Source organism: Zosterops lateralis, assembly GCF_965231275.1.
Source record: "Zosterops lateralis genome assembly, chromosome: 7".
Classification (NCBI taxonomy): Eukaryota; Metazoa; Chordata; class Aves; order Passeriformes; family Zosteropidae; genus Zosterops; species Zosterops lateralis.
This window is the reverse complement of record NC_139767.1, coordinates 38,203,800-38,228,367: the sequence shown is the minus strand read 5'-3', so window position 1 is coordinate 38,228,367 and position 24,568 is coordinate 38,203,800. Positions and strand designations below refer to the sequence as shown.

Below are 24,568 nucleotides of genomic sequence, written 5' to 3'. Positions count from 1 at the left end.
GAACCCAAACCCAAACTCGAACCCAAACCCAAACCAAACCCAAACGAACCCAAAGCCGAACCTAAACACAAACCCAAACTAAACCCAAACCAAACCCGAACCCGAACCCAAACCCAACCCCAAACCAACCCCAAACCAACCCCAAACCCGCCCCTGCATTCCCGCGCGGTGCCGGCAGGGGGCGCGGTGCCGGCAGGGGGCGCGGTGCCGGCAGGGGGCGCGGCGGGCGGCGGGCGGAAGTGACGCGCCGCCATTGCCGGTGCGGCGCTGCCCCGCCCGCGCTCTTTGTCAGCGGAGCCGCCGCCGCCCGCGGCCGCCCCCGGCCCCGCCGGCCCAGCGGGGCAGCGCCGCTCCCGGCCCGCTCCGTGCGCTCCCCGCCGGCCCGCTCCGCTCCTTCCCGTCCCGCCGGCCCCGCGGGTGAGTCCCGGCCGCCGGCGCGGGTCGGTCCCGCCGCCCGGGAGGGTTGGCGGGGGGCGGCGGGTCTGGGCCGGGGGCGGCGGGGCCGGGCCGGGGGCGCGCACAGGCCCCGGGGCTGGTGGGGGGCAGGATCAGCATCGCCGCGGGCAGGGCAGGGCAGGGCAGGGCTGGGGCTCTCCCTTCCCTCCTCTCTATAGAGTGGCGGTGGTGGTGGCCGGGCACGGTCGGTTCCCCCGGCGGGGCCCAGGGGTGCGCGGGGCCCGCCCGGGTGGGGGCTCCCCCTGCTCTGCCCACGGCCCTGCGCTGCAGCCCGGGGGCTGCTGGGGACAGGAGAGTCACGGGCCAAAGTCCCCGGCGCCCGTTCATCTGCTAAAGGTGCTCCTGCCCTGGCCGAGGCTGCCGGGCGGGCGGGCGGCGGGGTGAGACCCCCGGGACCGGGGCAGGGGGCGGCATGGGGCTGGCTGGGCTGGGAGCCGGGCTGGGAGCACAGTCCGGGGGCTCAGAGCACGGTCTGGGGCCTGGGGGCACAGTCCGGGGGCAGGGTGGGGGCGGCTCCGCGGGGAACCGAGATGGGAGCGCGGTCTGGGGCAGGATGGAGCTGGCTCCGCAGGGCTGGGAGCACGGTCCGGGGCGGGATGGAGCTCAGAGCACGGTCCGGGGGCTCAGAGCACGGTCCAGGGCAGGAGCCGCCCCCAGCCCCGCCGGGCTCAGTGCCCGGTGCCCGGTGCCCGCAGGCGCTGGACCCGCACTCTGGTCTGTGAGATCTGGGCCCTGAATTGAGTATGGGGAGCTGCCCGCGCAGCCTTTGCGACTCTTGACTGTAAAAACATGCTGAAATAACTTGTTTCTAGCAGTGCTTTTACGGAAATTGACTAAAACTAAGCCGCTTTGTTTGCGGTAGCGGAGGGAGCAGTTCACCCCCAGCAGGTTCCCAGGGCCGGGCCCGTGTGGGAGGCGCCGGTGCTGGGGATGGTGTCACTGGTGGGAACCTCCAGGCTCTGCTCTGAGCTGCAGGACTGGCACCTTTGTACCAAACCCCTTTTTTAAAAGATGCATTCACTGAGCTCTTAGGAGAGAACAGACTCTCTTTCCAGCTCTCGTGTGTTTCTGTGCTCTGCCCTGAAGCCCATCCCGGCCTCTCCTCGCAGAAGACTCCTGTGGCTGGAGCAGTTGGCTGTGGGCAATGACAAGTCTATTTTTAAGCTTTCACTTTTCTTTTGTTTCCTGTAATACGATCTTTGCTGTGATCCTCACGCTCATCTTCAGAGGCCGGCGCTGACCCGGAATGCAGCAGGCCCTTTGCAGATACTCCCCAGCCCCCTCGAAGGGCTGGAGCTGTTTGAGGAGTGCTGGGGTGCCTCGCCATTGAAATGGAAAAGCTGGAGCCCTGGCTGTGGAGAGCTCTCAAGAGCACGGCTGGGGCCTTTGATGCCCGAAACTTTATTTTTTTTTTTTTGGAGGAGGTGTTGGAGATCTGTTTTAAGGGAACAAAAAGTTCCTGTGTGCCCTGCGCTCTCCCCAGGAGGTGTTAAGTGTGTGCAGTGGTTTCAGAGGTTTGCCTTCCCTCAGGATTTGTTTGCTGGGATAAGACCTGCATTCCTGTGTTTCAGGGGGTGGGTGTGTGCTCCTTGCCCAGTGGCACAGGGCTTGGGAGAAGCTCCTGACTGTAACTCTTTGCCTCTGTCTCCTCACACTGACTGAGAGGTGTGTTCTGTCCTGTCTTCATTTCGGGATAAACTTTAAGGTATGTTGTTGTCACTTAGTTCATGCCTCAACCTCCTCAGTTTGTAAATAATCAGCTCTTACAGGCCTAAATCATGGTTAGGACAGAATTATGTCAGGTGAGGCTGTTATTTAAATGAAGCAATTTGAGGGGAAAAAACCCCGTTGTATGTTTTTACTTTAAAGTCTTATAATGTGTCTCAAAGTTTCAATCTGGGAAAGGGAAATCCTCCTGGCCTGGTGCTGATGATGTTTCCAGAGGTGCTGTCGACATCCTCTGCCCAAATTCCACTGCCCAGGAACCGTTGTTAACGTGTTTTTTTATGATCTATTAGGAAATTTTAGAAAATGATTTATTAGGAAAATATTTTAGTTTCAGAGCCGTTTAGTTTGTTTATACTCTGTAGAGAACAGGATGGCTGTGTTAGTTCCTGGTAAAATTGGTGAATACCTGGTTGGTGTGTGCAGAGGTTCAGCCTCACCCTCCATGGGCACCACTCAAAGGGATTTTGGCCACATTGTGTTCCTGGAGATTGCAATTCAACGTGATTTGGGACGTGAGAATTTATTGTGTGCTTTAGTAGCTGAGTGTTTGATATTCTGGTGGTTGTTCACGCTCTTCTCTTAACACCTATGGAGTTGGTTGCATTTTTTCTGGTGAGGTGACCTGCTGAAGATCACCTCTAACACTGAGTAGAAATATCCTTCTGCAGGAGAATGCAAGTGTGTGGAGGAGCTGAGGTGAAAGGGGAGGGCTAAATATAGCCATTTCCTGCAGAACTTATCTGCTTTTGGGGCTGGCTCTCCAAATGGAGCTGGTGTCTTCCAAAGCCCTGGGTGAGGGTAGGAAGAGAACATGGGCGGGGGAAAGAACACCCGTGGGGTGTTGTGAGTGGGCTGTGTTTGTGGTTTTTGTTTTTTCCAGCCAGCTGGTACTCTGAAGTCATGCTTAAATTTAATGAAAGCCCGATGCTAAAATAGGATCTAGGGACAGCCGTTGTGAAATAATTAGGCACCCGTTCAGCCCTCCCTGTCCTTGCCAGAGAAAAGCTACTGGAATTCATTTACATCCTTGGTATTGGAGCTCTCAAATGGGCATTTTGGTACCTGCACTGGTGTGTACAAACAGGTTAAGAGCTTGTCCCACTCACCTGTGCAGCTGGCAGGAGCTGCAGCAGACTGCAGTGGTGTGTTGAATGCTGTGTCTCTGTGTGTGGGGATTCATGGCTGTCACAGAGGTGATGGCAGCTGGCCCCAGCCAGGGTGTGCACCTGGATTAGGGGGTGGATTAGTGACTGTAGGACCTGAGGGTAGTGAAGACTGAGAGTTTTGGGGCATCTTAATTACAGAGATATCAGATGCTATCAAAATCCTCCCCTTTTGGGCACTGCTGTGGACAAGTTCTGTGGCTGCATGTTGGAGGTATAGGGCATTTATCCTGTACATATCTGTAAAAATCAGGAATCGTGGTGATTTCTAGCAGTGTTGGAGAGCTGAATTCACATGTGTTTGAAAGCTGTTTTGGGATCACAAATTTATAAAATGTTGTTGACTACAAGATGTATGGAATTCCATGGAAATGCTTTCCAGAAATCCCTTTTTTCCCAGTCTGTTTGTAGCCAAAACATGGTTTTAGAGTAATGCTTTGAAAAGCACAGAAGTGGAGTCCAATAGCAGTAAGTGTTGTGCAGTGGTTTTCTGTGTTACACTGCACCCTGAGTTTGCCTGTGACCCAGTCTCAGGTCATGGCAATCCCCTCCTAAACGTGTGGTCTTCTGGAATTGTGTGCACAGTGCTCACAGCCTCCTCTTGCAGAGGGATTTGCATCTGTAGGTTGTTCAGAGCACACTCCCAGATTTCTGCCCTGGTATGAGGATCCACAGAGAAGGAGCTGCAGTTCTGGAGTAGCTTTGGGGCACACCTTTGCAGTGAGCTGCATGGGGTGCTGTTCTCTGTGAGGAGGATGAGGAGTGTGCAGTAAGAGCCCCTCAGTGCACTCCCAGTGCAGTCAGTGCACAGATATTCCTTTATGTGAGTTCAGAAGTGCTGCTGGTCTCTGCTGCCAGTTGAGATGCTGCCCTTCCCCTGGAAGGCCAGAGCTGACCTCATGATTCATCTGCTCCTGAGTACTCAGCATCAGGCGCTGGATCAGTCTGCAGGTAGTGCAGATCCCTCTTTAAGGGCCCTTTTGATGTGCTGTGCCTTTGATGCAGTGCCTCACCTCGCCCCGGTGCTGGCTGTGCCTGGCAGGGAGCTGGGCCAGGGCTCCTGCCAGCCCTGCTTTGCATTCCTTGTGCCTGCAAACTGCTGTGCCGCCAGCTCTGGAGCACCTCTCCAGCCCCCCAGATCAAGGTCCCTTATCCCAAGGGATGGAGTTCTGTTTGAATACAAAGGCATTGTAAATCCCTGAGCAATTGGGATAATCAGTGTCCTTCAGCTCCACAGATTCTTCAAGCTTGGGAACTGTTTTAGTTTTACAGGATATTGGCTCAGCCTGGTTTTGCAAGGCTGGGTGAGGTGGTGTGTGAATGAACTGATTTGCTAAGGGGAGAAATGCTTGAAAGGAAATACTGTAGAGGTCTTAAAGTCACAATTGAGAGGAGTAAATGGGACAGGATGATCTTGGGTAATTCCTTATTATGTAAGAAATGGGAAATACCAGGGTAATCAATTGTCAGCAGCTTTAAAACTAAAACCAGTAGTGTTCGTGTGGTGGCTGTTTAAGCTGCAGAGTGATTGTGGCAGGGTTTTCAGGAGGCTTATTCTTTTGAGGAACAGTCGGATCTGTTGGTGGGCCTGTGGGGGGCCGGTAATTGCAGTGATTCAGATGCAGTTTTAGGCTTGGGAATTTACCTCTGGCTGGGAGGTGTGGGGCTGTGGGCAGAGGAGGGTGGAAGAATAACCCTTTTATGCTGTGTCCTTATGCTTTTTCCTGAGCATCTGCCCCTGGCCTCTTCTGGAGCCAGGTTATTGCTGATTAGGGGTACGTGTTGTTGATTATTCCTCCCTCTGGTGTGCAGAGGGAATTCAGTGGTTCTCATCCCACAAGTCCTGTTGTCACTGCATCTCCCCTTCTGAAACACTCCTGGAGGGTCAGAGCAAGCCACTGTCCCCTGCCTGTGATGCTACTGGAAAGATGCTTCTGGAAGTGTCTGGAGCTTGTTGTTGAGTTACTCCAGTCTGCTTTAGGGAAAGGGAGGCTCTGGCTTTGTTAAGAAAAACTTCCTAAAACCGAGCCCTCCAGGCTGGTGATTGTCCAAGGCTGCCTTTGGAGTCGTTTGTGTTGTCTGAAATAACCAAGATAGGGATAGAAGATTGTGAGGGGGAGCACCAAAAGCTGTTATCTGGCCCTTTTTACAGAAGGTGTGTTGCTGCAGCACTTAACCTTCTGTCCTGAGTGCCTGGAATGCTCCTTCTCATCGAGCTGAAGCTGGTCATCCTGAGTGGAGGCTGGTAGGAGCACTTGTTCCTGTCTTACAGAGCAGCTGTAGTGAGCTGTGCTCACTGGAGGTCGGGGCTTTCTTGTCCTGACTGCAGACCTTACCTCTGCTAATGAGCTGCAGAAGAGAGGCCAACAAACACCTCTTCTAATTGCAGGTCTGCAGTTTGCCTGGCAAGGCTCCTGTGACAGCAGGAGGGGCTGGCGGAGCCTTTGGCTGCACTGCATAGCTCCGAGCCCTGAAGTGGCTTCCCTTTGAAGTCCTGGAAGCTGCTGATCTCTGCTTTCAGGAGTCCTGTGCCTCAGCAGGCCCCTCCAGCCCTCCCCTGAATGCCTTGGAGTTCCTGGCTCCGTGGTTTGAGGCACTCGGGGCTGTGGTTGTGCAAACCTTTTCACCAGCTGCTAATGGCAGGGGAGTCAGTAGTCCTGCTTCTCCTTCTCCTTGTGCTCTTCTTTCTCCTGTTCTGCATCTATGGCCGTGTGATACACTGGTTAAAAGTTAGTCTGCCTTTGCCTGGTCACTTCTAACCCGGGTTAATTTCCAGGTCTTTTTCATGTGCTGGTGCTAAGGAGGGATTTCTGCGGGTGTGAGTGGCTGAGCAGATGCAGAGGACTGTGTTTGTGAAGGCTGGTGCCTTGCTGGAGTGCAAGTGGGGGTATTTAGTGTGCCTTGGGCTGGTGGACCTGCTGTGCCCGGCTCCCCAGGGGGGTTCCTGCAGGTTCCCTCACTGCTGGCTTGCCCTTGGCTCTGGCTGTGACACCAGGACATGTTCAAACACACATTTTTGGTGGTCCCCCCTGCCTGCCTGCCCTCCCTTCTCTGCAGGGCAGTGAGCAGCAGTGTCAGCCTGGCCCTGAGCTGCCCCACATGGGGCCAGAGCTGCCCCTGCTGCCCAGCCTGGGGTGGGTGATGTCCTGTGCTCTCAGGTGTTCTGGAATGCGAGGTAGGAGAGATGAGGGTGAAATCTCCCTAGGAACAAATGTAAAATTAAACAAAATGCGTGTTTGTATTAGTCAGCCTCAACCAGACTGTGCTATTTAGGGCTCTCCATTGCAATAAACTAGTCTCTTGTATTTGTGTGGGAGGACTGCAACAATTAAAGTCATTTTAAGGCTGTATCTTAAAAGTGAAAACAAAATTAAAAGATAATGGTTTGGTTGAAGGGAATATTAATTGTATAGTATTATGTTATAATACTCTTATGTTAGAGAAGAGATGGGTGATACCCTGCAGGTTGGTTATTGGTAAAAGCCATGTCCATGCTGCATGTCCATACTACACCTTAAAATTCTTTTTGACTTCATAAGGAGTAATATTTTTATTTTTTTTTTAATCCATTAGATTGCAGCCCTTACTGCTGCTGGAGAGTAAATGCCTGCTGCAGCTGCAGTTGTGGGTAACAGCCTGCTAAAACTCTGACTTTGATGGCATGGGCTGGGCAAATCCCAGGCTGGAGTGATAAACAACATAGGGAATGAAAGTTTTCCCTTCCCCAGAAGTTGCTGAATAGAACTCAAAGGCTAACTGGCAAAAAAGGTAAAAACATATAAAAGTATGTGCACAGGATGATAAATGTGAGTGGAGCCAGTGGGGAAAAAAGAGAAAAAAAATGACTATTCCAGCTGATTTCAGGATCAGGAGGATGATTTGTCAGCAGAGTTTGTGGCAGTCAGTCTTGTAGGATTACACTGTGTGCTATTCCTTATTTTCTGTTGTCAGAACGAGAACATGTACAACTTGTAGTGCACCAGTCTGAGTGTTAAATTAATGAATTCCTATCTCCTTAGGAGTGGAATTACAATAAGTCGTGCATTTAAAAAAGATGGCTATTTTTAATTTGACTTCTAAATACTGGCTCAAGTTAAGTGATAAGAGCATTTGAGATGTACCCTTACCACATGAAAAAAGTGCTGATCCTTGTGAATTAAAACAACCCCACAACAAAACAGAGGGGTGTGTTTTCTTGGTGATTGTGATTACAATAGAAAATAAATACTTGGAAAATGTAGGAAATTCTTTTCTGGACCTGCATTCTTACATACTGAGCATTGATCTAAATAACTTTTATTCCACTCGACCTTTATTTTTGGACCGAGTTGCAAAACCTGTCTAGATCCTGAGTCTAAATGAAGTGACGATGATGAAAATTGCTGTGCAAGCGCCTTTTTACCCCACCCGTTCCCCTCCTTAGGGGTGAAGAGGTGTGTGTATGTGGTGTGAGACCATCTCTGCTTATCTCCTGCCTCGGGGGCTGTCCTCCCTGCCCGCAGTAGCTCAGGATCCGACTTTGATGTCTTGTTCCTTCAGCTCTTGGGCAGCTCTTTGTGCCCAGAGCAGCTCCAGACACTGTCTGGGAGAGCAGAGGTGCATCTCTGTGGGTAGGATGAAGGGTAAAGCCTTTGAGTCTTGGCTCCCCTCCAGCTTCTTTGCATAATTTGAACCTGTCTCTGTCCAGAAAGAAACGTTCATGTTATTTCAAGTCGCTGGAGTAGAAGAAAAGGCTCCAGCTAAAGGAGTGCTCAGCAAGGTGGGCAGTGCTGTCCCAAATCCCCCTGTCCTGGGCTGGGAAGGTGTGGCTGGAGGTGGCTGGTGGCTCCCTTGGGCTTTTCTCCATGTCAACTCTCATGGATCCTGCCCTTGGCTTCTGCTGTTGCACCTCTGCACTTCTTAAACTCTTGAACAACTCCCTGCCATGGCTTTTGCTCTCCCACATGAGCTGGTTGTCAGTTGGGCCTTTACAAATGTGCCAGAAATGCCACGTAGACACTTTTGTGTGTGTTTGTGGACCTGGCATGTTTGCATCAGCCTCCAGTAGAGAATAATCTGAGTAACATGTCCCAGCTTGCCAAAACAATAGGGTGTTTTTTCTGTCTTGGTGTAGGTATTTTACACATTTGTAAGACTCATGTCATACCTCTAAAGCAAACCTGGGCAAGGTTGTTCTGCAGAACCTGTTCTAAAATCTGAACTTATTTATTCCCTTCCCTCTGTACAACTTCCTTATGACACAAGTAATATTTTGAAGAATGAGTGGATCAATATGACTGTTCCTAAATTATGGAAGTAAAAACCGAAGCACCATCAGAAGCCTGAAAGAAATATGGTATTTCCATGCCTGATGTAAAAGTGGCACGTTTTAGTGACTGGAAAAGTCTTTGAGTTCATCTTTTTGGTTGAGATTTGATCCTGGACGTTGTTTAGACATTCAAAGAAAATATGTGTTGGATTTTCATGTAGAACAGTGTCCAGGATTTTGGGGGAACTTTGTCTTGTTTCTCCATTAGGAAAGCCAGGATGCCATGCAGTGAGGAGCCAGAACAACAAACTGGATTTTGAAGCTCAGTTTTCTTACACAGCTCCTGGAATCTCTGCTGAGGAATTGGTGTTCCTCAGGCTGCAGTGCAGTTTTATGCCTTCTGTAACAAAGGATCTGTGAGGAGTAAAACCTACTTTATTTCCAGTCTGGGGATTTGTAAACCCTTGACATGCAGCCCAATTATAATTATGTTGGTTTAGTTCCCAAAGTGGACGCTCTTTATTCTAAAAGAGGCCCTACTGTGTGCAACCAGGAGTATTGAAGGCCCTGAAGTGTTAGCGTTTGAATGGTTTTGGCTTAGCTTTAAAATAAATATCTACTGGATATGGAGCTCTGGGGAGTGGACTAAAGCAAATGGAAAAGGTGAATTAACTGGAAGCTGTTCCGCAAGGCTGGGCCCATAGAGCCTCAGCACACAACACAGCAGCAGATGGAGGCAGGAGAAAGGCACTTGGAGAGCTCACTTGTATTTTGAGCCTGATGTGGAGTAAGTGCAATTCAGAGGCTGCTGTTCCTCTGCACGGGGTTGTGTCATCGTTGTTCCTGCTCTGCAGCATCAGTCCTGTGTGGCCACAGCAGGTTTCCTGCCAGTGCCTGCGCTGCTCCCGCCAGGAACAGTGCGAGCCATTCCTGGCAGCAGAGCAAAGGCTGCAGTGTTTGTCTCCTGGTGCTTGATGGTTCTGCTGAGACCTGTGTGAGAACATCAACAGGTTCCCTTCTTGAGCACAGGGATTCACAGTTTTTGCTGTCTGTGAAGGAAATCTGGGAAAGAGGAGCATGTGCTCTTCTTCAGGGGTGTGTGTGCCACAGGGTGGCTGACAAAACAAACTGGGCAGCCCTTGCTCTCTCTGGGGAGGAAAGGAGCCTCATGCAGAGCTTTTGGGCTCCTCCTGGTAGGAATTCACATGCCTGTGGAGTGAAAGAGCTCTGGGGCTGCAGGGTTTATGGGGTGAGGAGCCCCTGTGCTGGAAGTGAAGGTGGTCTCTGCTGGTGGGTCTCCTAAGGAGAGCTCTGCAGAGCCAGGATGGTGTTTGGCCCCCGTTACAGATACAGGTAACTCGGGGGTTGCTGTGACAGAGGGACACTCAGGGACACTTTGTGGGACCTGGGACTCTGTCAGAGGAGTTAATGGCAAAGGGCCGGGCGTGTGGCCGAGTGTCTAACAGAGTAACTGCTGTCAGCTGTAATTGGTGCTGTTCACCTCTGCACATGGTTCTCCTTCTGGGAGCGTGGACAAAACAGTGGCTGGAAACACATCAGTGAGGTCTGGGGTGGGCTGCCTGGGGCTGGTGGCCAGGGCTGCCTGGGGCTGGTGGCCAGGGCTGCCTGGGGCTGGTGGCCACAGCTGGCTGCTGGCTGTGGTGCCCTGGCATGGTGGCAAGGTCCTTGCTGGCAGCTCAGCAGGAATACCATGGCAAAGAGGTGCTGTGTCTGCTTTGGGATGGCCTTGCCCCAGGAGTTCCAGGGGCGCACACAATGCTCACAGAGTGAGGACTGTGGTTTTTACAGCTTTCCCTTGGCAGACAGTGTGGGGGCTCTGCTCCTGGCTCTGGGGGCTGGAGCCCACAGCCCTTTGTTGGGCTGCACTGGCTGGGACCCCTCGGGGGGGTTTGGGGCGCCCCAAAGGAGCAGGGCTCACCCAGCAGAAAAGGTTTGTTCTGAAGTGCTGAACAGTGGGAACAGCAGGGGAAGGAAACCCAAACCAAAGCCACAGACAGCAGTGACCCAGAGGCTGTAAATGAAGTCTCTGAGGGGTTGGTGTTCCAGCAGTGGGAAAGGATACTAAATGTGGGGTTTTTTTCTCAGAGTTCTGAAATGTTCTTCAAAAATCTTAGGGCTTTTTTGACATGATTGATCTTGTTTCAGTCCCACAGATGTGCTTGGTTTTATGTGAAGGAGGGATTCTTCTGAACTTGAGTTAATAAAGGCATATTAATTAAAAAATGAACGTTGGACAAGCCAAAAACACTTGCATGCCATAATTGTCTGAAAGATGTCTGTAAGTGTGTTAGCTGACAGCTCAGTGCAGCTTGCAGGTTTTACCCAAATTGTTCTTAGGGCCACAGCTGAAGGGAAAAAGTGCTCAGTGTGTTACCTTCTTTTTGGGAGATAATTCTGGGTCAGGAGGCCACAGCAGCTACTGTGGCAAGAAGAAATCAGGGCCAGAGGAAACAGGGTTGTGTGGCCAGTGTGAGTTAGAGCTGAGCAGGAAGGTGGGTTTTCTGCTCTAATAGTTGGTCAGTTTCCTGAGACACCAAGAAATATTTGTGTATCTGATCTTAAAGGGAGTGATTCTCTGATCTTGAAAGGCTACTTTCTTATAAAACAAACAAACAAAAAACCCACTAGGAACATGTCTTCTCTGTTAAAGTAATTTAAAGTGTTTAAATACAGTAAAAAAAACATAGTAAACTTTTCCCATGTAAAACATGCAAAAAACCAGCATCTGATTTTATTCTGAATTAAGAACTAGCAAGATAAAACTTGGACCTTTTTGGAAAGATTTGAGGAATTCATGAGATTTTCATTGCTGAGCTGATCCTCCCCTGAAGGTCGTGCAGAAACAGGCGTCTGGAGTATAAAAGTTAAAATTACTTTAAATGGCTGAACTGTTTTGGGTTTAATTTAATTTGTGTTTTTTTGTTTACTTGTTTTTCATAAAAACCCACAGTAAATGCTAAATAAAGTTTGTTAAACGCTCGGCCCAGCTGCATCATGAGGAGGGTTTAAAGGTGATTAAACACCCCCTCCCAGTCTAACACGTCAGATTTTTGAAGTGTTTCAGCTCTTCCACACTGCCGTGGTGGTGTGTGGGCTGGTGGGGCCGTGCCCAGGGACTCCCAAAGCAGCAAAGCTGATCCATGAGGAGCAGAGTGGTTTTGTCTCCCCTGCCCAGGGCACCCAGACAAACTCACCTGGCTGGCTCAGCTCAGGAGCTGCAGGTCCTGGTCCTTGGGATGGTGGCAAAAATAATTTTTCTTGCATAATTAGTACAGTCAGGCCACTGTAAGTCTGTTTTCCAATTAAAAATAAACTTTAAAATACTGTATTTATAAGCGTGAACAATCAAAACAAATGTGTCCTTTTCCATAAAAAATGAGGACCTGAGTTTTTGGGTGTTGGAGTAGAGGGACGGAGAGGGAAATGGTCTTTAAAGACTGTATTATTTAGTCTTAACAAGATGTTCATTTATCTTCAGCAGCAATTAAGAGAAGAACAAAAATAAGTACAAAATCAGATCTAAAACTGGTTATTTAAATTGTACTCAACTTCCTAACTTAGATCACCTTGATCAACTTGGAAGCATTTAAATACACACCAAGACCTGAAATGAGTATTCCACCCATACAAATGTAAAATGCTGTTTCGAAAATTTCAGGTAACCAGGTAAAATTCCAGGTGTGTGGGTTTTGGGGGGGATTTTAACCTTGAATTTTGAATCATTATGCTTAATACATGATTACTCAGTCAGGTTTATTTTTCATTCCTGTAGCTGTTTTTTTCCTGGTAGTAATCCAAAGTTGGTCCATCCCGAGTACATCCCTACCCAAGTGGGGTGAAGTGCTCCAGGTAGTGCTGAAGTCAGTCAGAGTGTGTTCCCTGCTGGGTGCAGCCGGTGCAGCCTGGCTGGATTTTCGGGTGGCCGGGGATTCTTTCTCCCAGGGAGCCGTGCAGACCTGCAGAGAGCTCTGGCTTGTCCAGCCCTCCCTAGAATTGCTAGTTTGGCAACTCTGCCCCCGGGAAGTTCACCACAGAATTATTCTGGAGCTGTTTGATTTCTTTGCAGCCCTGCTGTGGGAACTCGGTGTTTTTGGGTTTGTTCTGTGGCTGGTTCTGCCTGCTCCGAGCTGGTGCTGCTGGTCCCTCTGCCACGGGGCAGTGACATCTCAGGATTCTGCGGGGGTGACAACAGAGCTGCTCAAACATTTCCTGCCCTCTCCCCCTCACCTGGTGGCAGGTGAGCTGAGCCTGTGTCGGTGTGGTCAGATACAGACCATGGAGCAGAGTCTGCTCCTGGAGTTTGTGTTCCCACAGTTTTCAGACAAGAGCTGCCCTGTGCTCCAGGGTTACCCGTGGTGCTGAGAGGAGCCTCTCTGCCTCTGGGGGTGTGGAGGTGGGACAGTGGCAGGACTCCAGAGCACCACATGTGGGGTTTATTGCTGCTGGAGGAGGTAATGTACAGTTGCAGGTCCAAAAATAGGTGTCCCTCTGAGCAGCTGTGGGTGAGGAGTCATCTCTTAGCAGAGTTCTTAGCTGAGGCTCAGTTGTTAGCAATAGGGTTTCTTGTACAGTAGGTCAGTGTTAACTGGTGTCCAGCAACCCTTGTCTTCCTCAAATGATCACTTTGAGGAACTCGGAGTGAGTGCAAATGATCGTGATGTTAAGAATGGGAACAGAAAAAGAGACAAAATCAAAGTGCTTTCCTTGGTTGAGTAGTTTTGTTGTGTAATTTGTGTAGGTAGTTACAGTTCAGTTTCCTGCACGGTCATGGGATGGGTATTGGGAGAATGCTGCTGCAGTGCTCTTGGAATTCAGGGAAACCCTTGGCAGAGCAGATTTTCTTTGACTGCAAAAGTGTCTCTTCATGAGGAACAAACCCAACCAACAACCAAGTTCACATGATAGCGACTCGCTGGTTTTAGCTTCAAGCTCTGCTAGCCCAGGTTGTGATTATCTTTGCCCTGGGAAGCCATGAGGAATGTTAGATAATCTGTCCTGAAAATGGTGAGAGGGACATGCAGGAAGTCCTTGCCATCAGCCCACAGTGAGATGTGTCAGCCCAAAGCTTTGGTACAAAGCAACTCAGTCTTGTCCATGTTTGTGGTGAATGTTCCCAGACAAAGGCCTGTGCAGATCAGTAGGGGCGACTTCTGTTTTTCCCAGCTCATACTGGCAAGTGAGTTCTTATTATTCAGTCAATTCTGGAGGTTTTGGAGATGATTTAGTAATTCCTTTTTTTTTTTTTTCAGCCTACTGTCAGAAAAATAATGTATTAAAAGCATTGATAGAGAGTTCATTTATTCAGCTCAGATCTGGTTGTTTGCTGGCAGTGCTCAGCTTCCTTTGGAGTGAGTGCCTGGCTGCTGCAGGGCAGGCTGGGGACCCGCGGGGACAGGGGCTGGGTGGGCCAAGTGTCACTGCTGCTGAGTGCCGTTGCTCTGAGTTAATCCTGCTTTTCAGAGGGGAAATGGCTAATATGTGAGTAGGTGCCTGGTGAACAAGCAACAGCTGGGTGCAAAGCAAAAATCTGCTAAAACATGACTAATTTCTGAGTGTTGCATAGAGTTTCTGTCTGCATTCAGCAGCAAATTACCATTTTGAGCTGATGCTGGTGTTGCCTCACTGGAGCTGGCATGAGCTGTGTGTTTGAACTGGTGGCCATTGCCATGAGACTGTCAAAGCATTGGTGCAATGTGGGGTTGGCTCTCTGTCCTTCCACTCCCAACACGGCCCATTCCGTCCAACAAGAACTATTTTAATTGGGTTCCACTCTGTGTTATGTTAAAACTCCGATGCTAGGCACAGAAACCCGTGACACTTGTTTTGTTTGTTCCTGAAAACATACACTTCATCCTGCTTTGGCCATTCAAATTGGTTTTACATGATTGTCAGCTCAAAATAATGCCGCGATTGGCAGCGGCACGGCAGCTTCCTGCAGCCCGGGACCAGCAGCGGGGTAACTCCTCCAGGGGGGCTGGGAAATGAGGATTCCTGCTCTGAGAGCGTTGGTTGCTTAGCAGGGAGCAGCGTGGCCTGGGGAAGGGCTGTCCCAGCCCTGGCTGGCCTTGGCAGGCAGCTCCATGTGCTGGGTCACTCTGGAGAACATCCCGGCCCTGCTGCCCCTGGACTGGGCTGGGAGCAGCTTGGGTGGTGAGCCTGCACTGTGTCACTGCAGTGGGATGGCTGGTTAGAAAATAACCAGTAGTCATGACTTCTGTTAATTAACTACTAAGAGTTAAAGAAATGTTGTTGGAAAAACTAGTCTGTGTTTATTTGGCATGTCTCTCTCCAGCCGAGGCTGGTGCTAGTTGGTACACGCTCCACTGCTGAGCCTGTCTGCAGCGTGGTTTTATGTTTTCCATCTGTATTGATTTTCATGATTCATTGACCATGATCTAAGCAAAAAGCACACTTAAATGACACTGGAGACAGCTGTCTGTTAAAGCAGGACCTTTATGTAGTCTGAAATGGCGCCAGGTTTTTCTTCCATTACTTTATCAAGTAACACACACCAGTAATATTCTTTGTTTAATTTCCTTTTCTAGGTCACTGGTATGTCACCTCTCTTTTGTGTAAGGAGCAGATGGTAAATTCTTACTCTAAACTTCCCTATCGGTTTTGCTCCTGTTATTTTTCTGATAATCACTTGAGGTTATTCTGAAATGGAAGGGGCATTGCATTGTGTTTGGGAGTCTCTATGAAGGACTCAGTTCTTCTCCCCGTGGAGCTCTTTTGGAAGGTACATGTGGGAAGTTCAGATAAAAGCAGAAATGTATAAATCTTGGGAAGCTGATGTGTAGCTTTTTCCAGTTATAATCTGTCTCTCTTTGTATGGCAAGCTGAAGTTCCAGATGTTGTTTTGGCTTAGAGATAGTGGGTAGGGGAAAAATAAGCATTCTAATGTTAACAGAGTCAGCCTGTCTGGATCTGAGCTGACAGGAAAAGGGAGAGATAAAACCTTCATTACTGTGTTTGCAGTGCTGAGGAGGCAGGGTGCTGTCCCTGTAAAGAGTCCTGGGCTGGCAGTGCCCAGTGCCAGCTCTGGGCACCCACAGTCACACTGGACACTGATTGCTTCGGGTGTGCAGCCCCCCTTCTCCTGGTAAAAGTTAATTCTTACCCCTCTTGGCTTCCTCCCTGCCCTCAGCAGCTGCCTCTGGGGTTTGGGGGATGCAGAGGTGAAGCTCAAACATACTTTTGGGGTGAGGTGGCTCTATGGCTCCTGCCTGCACTGGGCCTCTGTGTTAGATTTTTTGAAGCTTGTTCCTGCCATTTATTGTGAGTGGCAGAGGGGTTTGGGCATGTGTGTGCTGGATTTCCTCTGGAGGAGACTGAGTTGCAAGCTCTGTTCCTGGTGCATGGCAAATGTGTTCTTTCCTGAAACCTGGGTGTGAAGTTCTCTGCCTCTTGTGGGCAGCTTGGAGCCATGTGTGGTAGCACCTTCAGTGAGGGACCAAGGGCAATCCACTCTGCAGTCAGAGTGCTGAAATGCATGTTAGGAGTACGTGTGGTGGCCAGAGAAAGGATTCCCTGGATTAGTCCATAGGTTATATGTGCAATAGTCTGTCCATTTTCTGTGTTATATTAAATGCATAAATATGCTGTGTCCTGTGTCTCTTTCATACCTGTTTGTCCTGTCAGGCTTATTTCTAAAATGTATGACCAGATTATTTTTAATTAATTGCTGAATTTCTGTTGACTTCCTCCTTAATCTTTCCCTTTTCCCCTCTTTCATTACCGAGTCTAGGAAGTAACAGTTTCTGGTCAAGGCCGTCCCCATTCCTGTCTTTCCCACCGTGGCGTGGAGCCCCTTGGGGCTTTCTGGCCTGGGAGAGCAGTTCTGGTGGGAATGCTCAGTTCACTTGCTTAATGCTGCAGAGCTGGAAGGGAATAGTGCTGACACTGACTCTCCTGGGGGACAGAGCTGAGCTGCTGCAGTCCTTCTGGGGTCTGAACTCCTGGCTGTTTGCTGCTTACACTTGGGATGAAGTTGTCCTCATCAGTTTGTGTGAGTTGTTGGAGGGAGGGGAGCTGCCCTGTGTTGGTGTAGCAGGATAAAGGATCCTTGGAGCCTGTGCAGTGTTGGACATGTGTGTCAGCACAGGACTGGGATGGTTTCACCCTTTTTGGCCTGGTTTGTGTCTCAGAAGTGGGGATACATGTCTGGAGCTGGCTGGGTGACCAGCTGTGGTCCTGTGTGCATTACCTGACACCCCAGAAACACCATCCTCAGAGATCCCTCTGGGCTGAGATGTGCAAGACACGCCAGGATAAAGGGCCTGGTGCATGTTGGGTGGAGGGAGATGCAGAAAGGGAATCTGGGTGTGGGAGACTCTGCTGCCTACCTTTGTGCTGCTCACATTCCTCCCTCTCCTGGGCCCGCAGGCAGCAGTGGGGTGTCTTGCTCATGTGGTTCATGACTCAAGCCAAGCCCAGATGTTTTCATGCCCGGTCTGGCCTCTTTTCTGAGAATAATTTTGGATGCCTCAGTCCATTTTATTGTGGTTTTCTTAGTGTCTAGTCCAGCTGAAGTTGAGATGATTCCTGGCCTAATTGAATGCTCACAGGCAGACATGGCAGCCTCTGCTTTCTCTCTGCAGCTGTGTTCCTGCTAACTTCAGAGCACTCACAATTAGAGCCATGCTGGTAAGAACCTGGGGTAGGGTTTTGATGCTGCTTTTTTTTTTTTTTTTTTAATCTTTGAATGGGAATTTTTAGAGCATGAAACCCAGAAGAGTCTGTCTTGTGGCCAGAAGATGAGTGAAAATGCTGAAGGTTTCTGTGAAGTCAGATCTGACCTTGTTGACCAACCTGGCTTTCCATTTGCACTGAGCAGTGAGTGGCTGGGACATGGAAACCTTTTTATACTGGCAGTTGGACCTTTCCTTCAGCATTATCTTGCTGACAGGTTGATGACAGTTACTATCCAGAGTATCCAAAATTTATTTCCCTGTGCCTTTGACAGTGTTTTAGTGCCTTTTGACCCTTTGTAGGAACAGTTTGTATAGCAAGTTACTTGTGGGCAGTACATTCACTCCTTTACCTTGAGCTTTCCTCTGAGGAAAATGGCTTGATATTGCTGGAAAAAGAGTGGAATGGTCACCTGTTCTGTGCTGCCTTGTGTCCTGTATCCTCATCACAGCCCATGAGGGAGGAGGGCTGCTGGCCCAAAGCACATTTGGGTCTTGCTGTGTTCATGGGCAGTTGGTGAAGGACGTCTTTGACTCAGTGCCCTCAGTGTGTTACAGTCACAGCCATGGCAGAGATGTTGGCCCTGGGAACAGCCAGAGGATTTGTGTCAAAGCTCACTGGAGCTGGAGTGTGGCCTTGTTCCCAGCTGCTCAGAGGTGTGCTGCTCGTGGGCAGTCTGTGCTGAGCTCAGAGCCAGGCTGGTCCTGAGAGCTTTAACTCTCACTGTGCTTCACATCTGCAGCTGAGTGTGTGTGAGGTCAGCCACGGGAATTTACCTGTTCAGCAGGGATGTCAGACTGGCTGCTTTTGGCTTCTGCAGCAGCAATTAAACCAGAAGTCTGTGTGAATCTGTGGAATGGTTTTCTGGAGATCTGCAGGTACAGTGGGGTTTGGCAAGGCCAGGTGAGATGTGTGGGTTTGACAATACAGCTAAATGGGTGGAAAGGGAATACTTGAAACAGCTCTGGAAAGAAGTGTCAGGATTGTGTATAACAGGGATACATTTGGTGTTTGCAGAGGTGACCAGGTGCCTGATGGTTGGACTGAGGGTGCAGAGCAGGCAGTGATGGGCATTAGTTGGGATTGTAATGGGGAGCCCCTGCACGAGGAGGGACACAAGGGATTGCCTGAGAGGTCAGAGTAGACACAGCTGTAACAGCAACTGAGGAATGCCAGGACAAAGGCATTTGTAAAGTCCTCGAGCTGTTTTAGCACACAGGCTTGAATGTTAGATGGATCAGTGTCCCAGGTAAGATCTGGGGAGAACAGAGACCTGTGGTGGAGGCTGTGGTACCTTACAAAGCCTCAGGTGAGAAGGGGGACAACTTGCAGGATGCTTTCAGGGAGAGGATCATGGTGGAGGAAGAGAACAGGGTAAAGCTGTGAACTGCAGCAGTGAGGTTAATGTTGCTGATGTGAGAAGAGCAGAAACATCTCTGGAAGGTTCAAGGATGGAGAAAAGCCTGAGCTGGTCTTCACCCTACTGTCCTCTTCAAGTCAGCTTTGGGTTGCATTGCCCTAAACAATGAGTGCCCCTCACTGTTCTGATTTCATGAGGCTCTGTACAGCCCTGCTCCCAAATGTCCCACGTGCACAGTGCTATGGGAGACACCAGGGCTGGAATGGGACCTGCTTTGTTCGTGTCTTGGATTTAAGAACAGGATAATGTGGCTCTGGCCTGTCCAAACAGGCAAGGCCAAACTGTGGTACAGTACTGCTAAATTTCTGGGGTGGTCTAGGATAATCTCTGAAGATTTGACTTTCTCACACAGCAGGGTGTTTCCTTCTTGGGATTACTGTGTTCAGTTCTCTGGAGTCCAGAGTAACAGTTAATGAAATGCTGTGCTGAGAGGAGATGCTGTTCCATGACTTGTGCCTGTGGAGTGTCAGGAGCTGCTGTTCTCAGTCCTTTTGCTCTATAAGTGTTGGTTCATTTTCTTTGGCTGGCTGAGGTCAGGAGCAGTTAAGCTGTAAGTGGGGTGCAGAATGGACGCCTGACTTTGCCATGTCCCTTAACCTTTCCCACTTTGTAGCAGCCCATCACTGCAGAAGAATGCTGCTCTAATCCCGGGGTAATCCCTCAGCAGTGAGCTGGAGGTGTGAAGCCAGGCTCTCCTGGCTCTCCTTGGTACCCCTGCCATGGTACTGTGTTCCTCTGTGCCTGTCCTGCTCGGGTTTATAGGTTTATATATATACACAACCCCCCCTCATATATATTTATAGTATTTCCAGCTTTGATGGTTCTGTTTTAACTAGTGGCTGTGTTTGCTGTGTCATGCTGCCATTGTATTATTCTGACACAATGCACAATGTAATGTGCATTGTAATGAAATGCACAATGTAATTAAATGTATTTTAAAAAAAGTTTTCTTAGTGTAATTTTTATCAAAATACCCCAAACTGCACTCAGGGTAGGATGCTTGGGCTGAAGGGCAGAAACAGAATATTCTTGCAGTGATGACCCTGTGAAAAATGACTCTGGAGGTTCAGGTTTACCCAGGGGAAATCTCGCTGGGATTGTTGATGTGCAAATGAGGGTCCTCGCTGGAGTGAAATGTCAACACAGCTGGGGGGTCACCTGGGGAGTGCTGTGGCCCAGGGAGCTCCAGCAGTGCCCTCACCTCGCTCGGGGTTTGGCTCTGAGTGATCCGGCCTGATAACGTCAGGGACTGAGAATAAAGAGCATTTGCACCTCTCCAGGTCCCTGCATGTGTGAAATCACAGAGACTGTAGGGAGATGCTGCTTAATTAATGCAATTGTAGGAACTAGACGACATTGTTATCTTGCAGCAGGGTGTGCCCCAGTGAGAGATGGTCACTGAAAGCTGAGCACATCATCAGACCCAGGCTTCTCTGCAACACTGAATAAAGAAATGAGTATTTTAAATTTGTGTAAAGAAAAACGGGGAAAACCAGGAAAAAAAAACCCAAAACAACACAGCTTTTTTTTTTTTTTTTTTTTTTTTTTTTTTTTTTTTTTTTTTAATTTAAGGTAAAAATAGGACTTTTGTTGGTGATAACCAAACCGAAGATTTGTTTTTGGAAATGTTTGTTTTGGTTGGCTGGAGTGCTCTGCAGAAACTCCGAACAGGCGAGCTGTGTAATATTTAACTAGTTACTAAAAAGCATTTGAAAATGATTAGCAGTCGGTGATCTCATTTAGGCTGTGAGTTCAGCCGTCTCCGTTTCTCGCTGGGATTACAGCCCGGCCCTGGGGCAGGGGGATGTTTATTTGGAGAGCAGGGGGATGCAGGAGCTGTGTTTGCACCGGGGCTGGTGCCTCGGGGGGCAGGAGCTGCTGGGGGCCGTGTCCTGCTGGCCCTGCCTGGTGCTGCGCCCTTGCCGTGCCCGTGGCAGTGTCTGTGCCGGGTTTTCCCTGCCAGGACACACCGGGATACAGCAGGAGCGTGTGTGATGGGCAGTCCCCAAACGCCTGGAGTGGTGTTCCTGCCCGAGCTCCTTCATCACACACCGCACTGATAACATCTGGAATAAACACACTTACCGGCTGGAGGGAAATGGGCCAAGGCTGGGAGACTTGGCTTTGAGTGAGTTCAAAGTCAGTCACTGTTACTGGGTGCGTTTTGGGGTTGTGTGGCTATTTTAATCCTTTTTTACTGAAACTGTGCAGAAACAGCTTTTACAGGCAGTTCCCCATAATCTCTCAGTTGAAAATATTTGTGTTTTGGGACTTAATCACAGCTGCTGGATAAATCCAGGTGCTCTGTTTGGATAGAGTTTGTACCTTCACTGGCAGTTCTGTGCTGAGGTGTGAGAGTGTACTGCCTTTGGAGAGAGAACCATTCCAGGGGGAGAAGTGAGGCAGCCTGGCAGCAGGATGTGCAGGGGTGCTCTCCTCGCCTCCTAAGCACAGGGCCTCAGACTTTGATGGGGATTTTCCTCACTGTGTGGGCCTCTAGACTGGCCTTGGCAGGGTGGTGTTAAAGGTTGTCTGTAGCTATGGCTTGTGTCTAACAGGAAAAGTGAGGAGCTTTGCAGCTGTGCAATGGAGCCCTTCTCCTGGTGGTCACAGAAGGCAGTGCTCCCCTCTGGCAGGAGCTGTCTGTGTGAATACCTGGACACGTGCAGCACAGTCAATTCACACCTTTGTTGATATGTGAGACGTGTGAGAAGCCGCAGTAACTCTGTATCTGAGTGTCTTGAGCCTGTGCGGTGCCTGGGGCGGGTTGTGTGAGGTGAAACCTGACCCTGAGCATTCCCCTGAGCGCTCAGGGCCTGCAGACCCCTCCTGTCCATTGTCTGCTGGCTCCTGCACACCTGGAATGGCACAGCTCCCTGTCCAGGTGCTCCCGGCTCTGGCACGGTCACTGACCATGGGCAGGGACTCTGTCAATGAGCTTTGGGCGCTGTTGCTGTGTGCAGGCTCTGCAGGGGAGGCTGTTCCGTGGGGTGATGCTAATCCTTCAGAGTTGCCTCCCGGTGAAGTTATTTACCCTGCAAGGCAACAAATGATACGGGAAGATACATATGTGTCTTCAAAGGCACTGAGAAATTGCAGATGGATTTAAAAGTGTCTGTGCTTGCTTCATTGTTTGAGTAGGGCGTCTGTCGGTGTGTTGCCCAAGACCCCTGGACTGATGCAATACCTACACACAGCCTGGGCTTTTACACCAGGGCAAGTGTCTGCTGTGCTCTGCCTCCTGCAGCCACAGGGGGGTTCTGATTCCATACTGCCCACAGGGAATCACTGAATGGTTGGTTTGGAAAAGCCCTCTAAGATCATGAAGTCAGACCATTCTTCCAATGTGCCACATCTGCACAACTTTTAAATCCCTCCAGGGATGGGCGCTCCACCAGTGCCCTGGACAGTGCCAGGCAGGCTGTGCCAAGGCTGGACAACCCTTTCCATGAAGGAATTTTCCCCAGTGTGCAACCTGAACCTGCCCTGGTACAGCCTGATGCTGTTTCCTCTTGTGCTGTCCCTGTTCCCTGGGAGCAGGCTGTATTTATTTTTATATGACACTTGTGCTTTGCCATCTTTTCCATTTCTTTTAAGAACCAAGGGGTTGGCTCTTTGTGAGATTAGTTAGAGTTACTGACTGGGAGAAACTTCCAGGACACTTTACACTGTGTAGTTGCCTTTCCTGTGGTGGTTTTATTCTTGCTCAGCAGTGCTGTGATTTTTGTACATGAGTACATAAGAACCAGTATCCCATCCTTCACTCTGTCTGTGTTTGTGGTCACTTGAATCTGAGACATTTGGTCTTCCTGGGTGGCACTTTGACACATTTTTGGAGCTGCAGTGTGGATGTGTGCCTCGTGCATTTGCAGGTGGGTACCAAATGGAGTTGGTGGCTGGCTTCCATCTTCTGAATTCTGGCAACCAAGTTTAGACCGTAAGAAAGGACTGCCCAAGGCTGTCGCTCTCTGACGCAGGGAATGCCTTTGTGGGGCTGCACCTCCTTTGTGTGAGCCTCAGTTAAAGAGCAAGCTGTGAATTATTGCTTTTAAATGCACATTTCTCCTTCTGGAGACACAGCTGTGGGTGAATTCAGCTCGTGTGTGGCTGTTGTGGATGGCACTACTGTGATGCAGTATTATGGATGTTTTCTTTTGATAGGAATCTGGTGAGGTACATGCAAAATATGTGCAGCCCTTGGGCTCTTGGCAGGGGGCCACTGGGGCTGTCAGCGATATCTGGGTGCTTCTGATCTCACCCGGGAAGTCTGAGCTGCTCTTGTGGTTCCTATTCCCATGTCTGTGTCATATGGAGATGAAATGCAGCCCGGAGTTTCTGCAGTGATGGGCTCACTCTGTCTGTGCTCAGTGGTGGCACTGGGGGCTAAAGGCCATTTACCAACAGCCTGCAGGGGTCTTTTGGGTTGTCTCAACTGGTTCTTCTCTCCCCTGTGGCTTCTTGCAGCTGCTGTCCTGACAGTCCCAGAGCAGAACTTCACCCCAGATTGCTGTCAGGCCATACAGGAATGATTTGGCAGGACACAGTTTTCTTGGGAAGAAAGGAGAGAGCAATATCAGCTGTGAAAGTGGAACAGGCATTGGGGTTTCAGGGTGGATTTTGCAATGCTGGGACTTTGTGACTACAAACCATGAGGATTCTGTTGACTCTGTCACCTGAACCAGTTGTGTGTTCTGTGTTATGTTGGGTGTCTTCACCACATGTTTGATCTGCCTTGCGCTTGCCTTGTTGTTCATTTGGGCTTCCAAAGCCAGTTTAAAGGACTCCTTTGGAATCCAAAGCTGGCCTTGGAGCAGAGCTGGCCTGCCCAGGAGCCAGGGTCCCTTCCTTGCCTGCACTGCATGGCAGGGTTGTGTGGAAATCTGAGAGCTGCCACTTTGAGAGAGACTTTTCCATCGATAGCACATTCTGGTTTTCCAATGATAATGTGCTTTTGCAGGACCCAAATGATCCACTTTGCCCTGTATGTGTCTGGAGCTCAGACACAGTGTCCTGCCTCCAGCTCTGCCCTGTGGTGTCCAGTACTGCTGCATCTGGAGTGTGGCATGGAATATTGGAATCCCTGTGTCTGTGGGTATGGAGTGTGACACTGAGATCTCTGCTTCTCTGGGTATGGGGTGTGGCACAGGGCACTGGGATCACTGGGGTCCCTGTCTCTGTGTATATGGGGTGTGGCACAGGGCACTGGGATCCCTGGGATCCCTGTGTGTGGGGTGTGTCAGGGATCCCTGGCCCCCCATCCGTGCCCCTGGAGCCCGTGGTGGGGCAGTGGGATCCTGGATCCCCCATCCCCAGCTCTGGGATCCCTGCCCGTGTTCCCAAGGCCCTCTAGTGGTTCCACAGGGCACGGCTGCAGCTCCCATCAAATGGCAAAGATCCTGAGTTCAGAAAGGAAAAGACCTTTTGTGTATTTTTGCTTGTTGCATGCCAATTCCTCTTTATTTATATGGGTTAAATCCCAGCCCTTCTCTTGGGAAAAAAAGTCCCCACACTGGGCATGGGGACCCCAACACCAGCCTGCCTCAGGGGCAGGGACCCCCTGAGCTGAGCTGCAGCCTTAGGCCACTAATGGTTCCTTGGGATGGCTCTCTGATGGTTCCTTGGGATGGCTCTCCTCTGCTTTAAACACTGCTCTGTCTGCACTGCTCCCTGCTCGTGCTGTTTGACTGGGTCTGATCGTGTCTCCAGTATCGTTGTTGAGGTTAAACACCAGCAGGTGTCATGGGTGCCCTGGGGTGTATCAGGGATTAGGAGGAAAAGCTTCCTTGGGGAATGAATGGCTCTTTGGAAGGGACAGTGTTGCTCTGTGGGGTGATGTGGTCA

General features: G+C 50.0%; 1 protein-coding gene across 2 annotated transcripts in view; it reads left to right on the top strand.

Moving 5' to 3' along the window:
• The first annotated feature begins 353 nt into the window (after window positions 1-353).
• Window positions 354-24,568, top strand: part of ACVR1 (activin A receptor type 1) — a 42,101-nt gene continuing 17,886 nt past the window's right edge. The window contains exons 1-2 of one of the 2 annotated variants that reach the window (XM_083864883.1): window positions 7,094-7,115; window positions 8,864-9,011. In XM_083864883.1, coding sequence (XP_083721009.1) covers window positions 8,989-9,011 — 23 coding nt within the window. In that variant the 5' untranslated portion in view covers window positions 7,094-7,115; window positions 8,864-8,988. Of the gene's footprint in view, window positions 418-7,093; window positions 7,116-8,863; window positions 9,012-24,568 lie in introns of those variants that run through there. The other variant, XM_083864882.1, reaches the window with a different exon arrangement.